The sequence below is a fragment of the Rhagoletis pomonella genome, unplaced genomic scaffold (assembly GCF_013731165.1).
Source record: "Rhagoletis pomonella isolate Grant_MI unplaced genomic scaffold, Rhpom_1.0 Rhpom_scaffold_00013, whole genome shotgun sequence".
Taxonomy (NCBI): domain Eukaryota; kingdom Metazoa; phylum Arthropoda; class Insecta; order Diptera; family Tephritidae; genus Rhagoletis; species Rhagoletis pomonella.
Genome location: NW_023458567.1, coordinates 8958444 through 8959578, shown reverse-complemented (window position 1 = coordinate 8959578; position 1135 = coordinate 8958444). Strand labels below are relative to the sequence as shown.

Genomic DNA, 1135 nt, shown 5'->3' with positions numbered 1-1135 from the left:
TATCCATACGTGGTAGTAAAATCCAAGCGGATTTGGCTATATTTGTGCCAAATCCCTTGTAGAATTGCTTCTGAGAGCCAGATACCTATGCATGTATATTTATCAATTACATCAAATATTTAAATACCAACCCGTTTTTAGGTATTCACCCGGTAGCGAATGGAAATTTGTTAGCAGTATGATTACGCCACGAAGTGAAGCTGGTGCCGTGGCTTTGAATGGCAAAATTTTTGTTATGGGAGGCTACAATGGAAACGATTTAAAATCTGTTGAATGTTACGACCCATCTTCGAATATTTGGACACAGTGCGAGGATATGAATGAAGCTCATGATTTACCTGGGGTAAGTAAAGAAAGGAAAAATCAAATTATACAAATTTATTTACGTATTTACGTACAAGTACAGGGTGGGCCAAATAAGACCTACCATCCATAGTTCATAGGTTCATAGTTTGCCTAGCAGTGTGCGCAGCCGCTCCATCTTGTTGGAACCACAAATTAGGATGCTGCTCTGCCGTTGGCCACCAAAAGTTGTCAATCATTGTTCTGTAAGAAGCCCCAGAAATCGTTTCTGGCGTTTCGCACCAAACAATGCAACTGGATGGGTGTACCTGGTGCTGGTGTGTTGCCCTTGGATTTTCAGAGCCCCACCATCTACAGTTTTTCTTGGAAATGCGCTTCATCCGACATCAAAACATTACCTAAAAAATCAATTTGTGTGGCTAATTGTATAAAATGAATAGTGTATTGTAGTCGTTGTTGGTGGTCCTGCTGTAAGTATCCATTATGATTTTCCAAGAGATTACCTATAACATGCATAAAGAAAATAACAATAATAATAAAAAATAGAGAAGTTAAACGTGTTTAACATTGGTAGGTATTATTTGGTCCACCCTGTGCATGCACATATATACGAAAATAAACGATCCCACCCGACCTAGAAACTTATGTTAGCGGATGTTAGCGGATGTTACGAGTTTACAATAGTTTCTCTTATCCTCAAGCTCCGCCTCACCTAAGAGTCTCGTATTTCAAACAGAAGTTTGTATTTTTACTTTTATATCCGTTGCATGTATCGAGTATGTATTTATTCATTTTATAAGTTTTCTCTTACTTTTTTCGGACAAAATATTCG

The 1135-nt window shown here is 38.1% G+C and overlaps 1 protein-coding gene across 1 annotated transcript in view; it reads left to right on the top strand.

Moving 5' to 3' along the window:
- The window catches only part of LOC118748329 (kelch-like protein 5), a 72251-nt gene that overhangs the window by 45501 nt on the left and 25615 nt on the right, over window positions 1-1135 (top strand). Inside the window, exons 4-5 of the mRNA XM_036482703.1 lie at window positions 142-343; window positions 754-773. Coding sequence (XP_036338596.1) covers window positions 142-343; window positions 754-773 — 222 coding nt within the window. The remainder of the gene's footprint in view (window positions 1-141; window positions 344-753; window positions 774-1135) is intronic.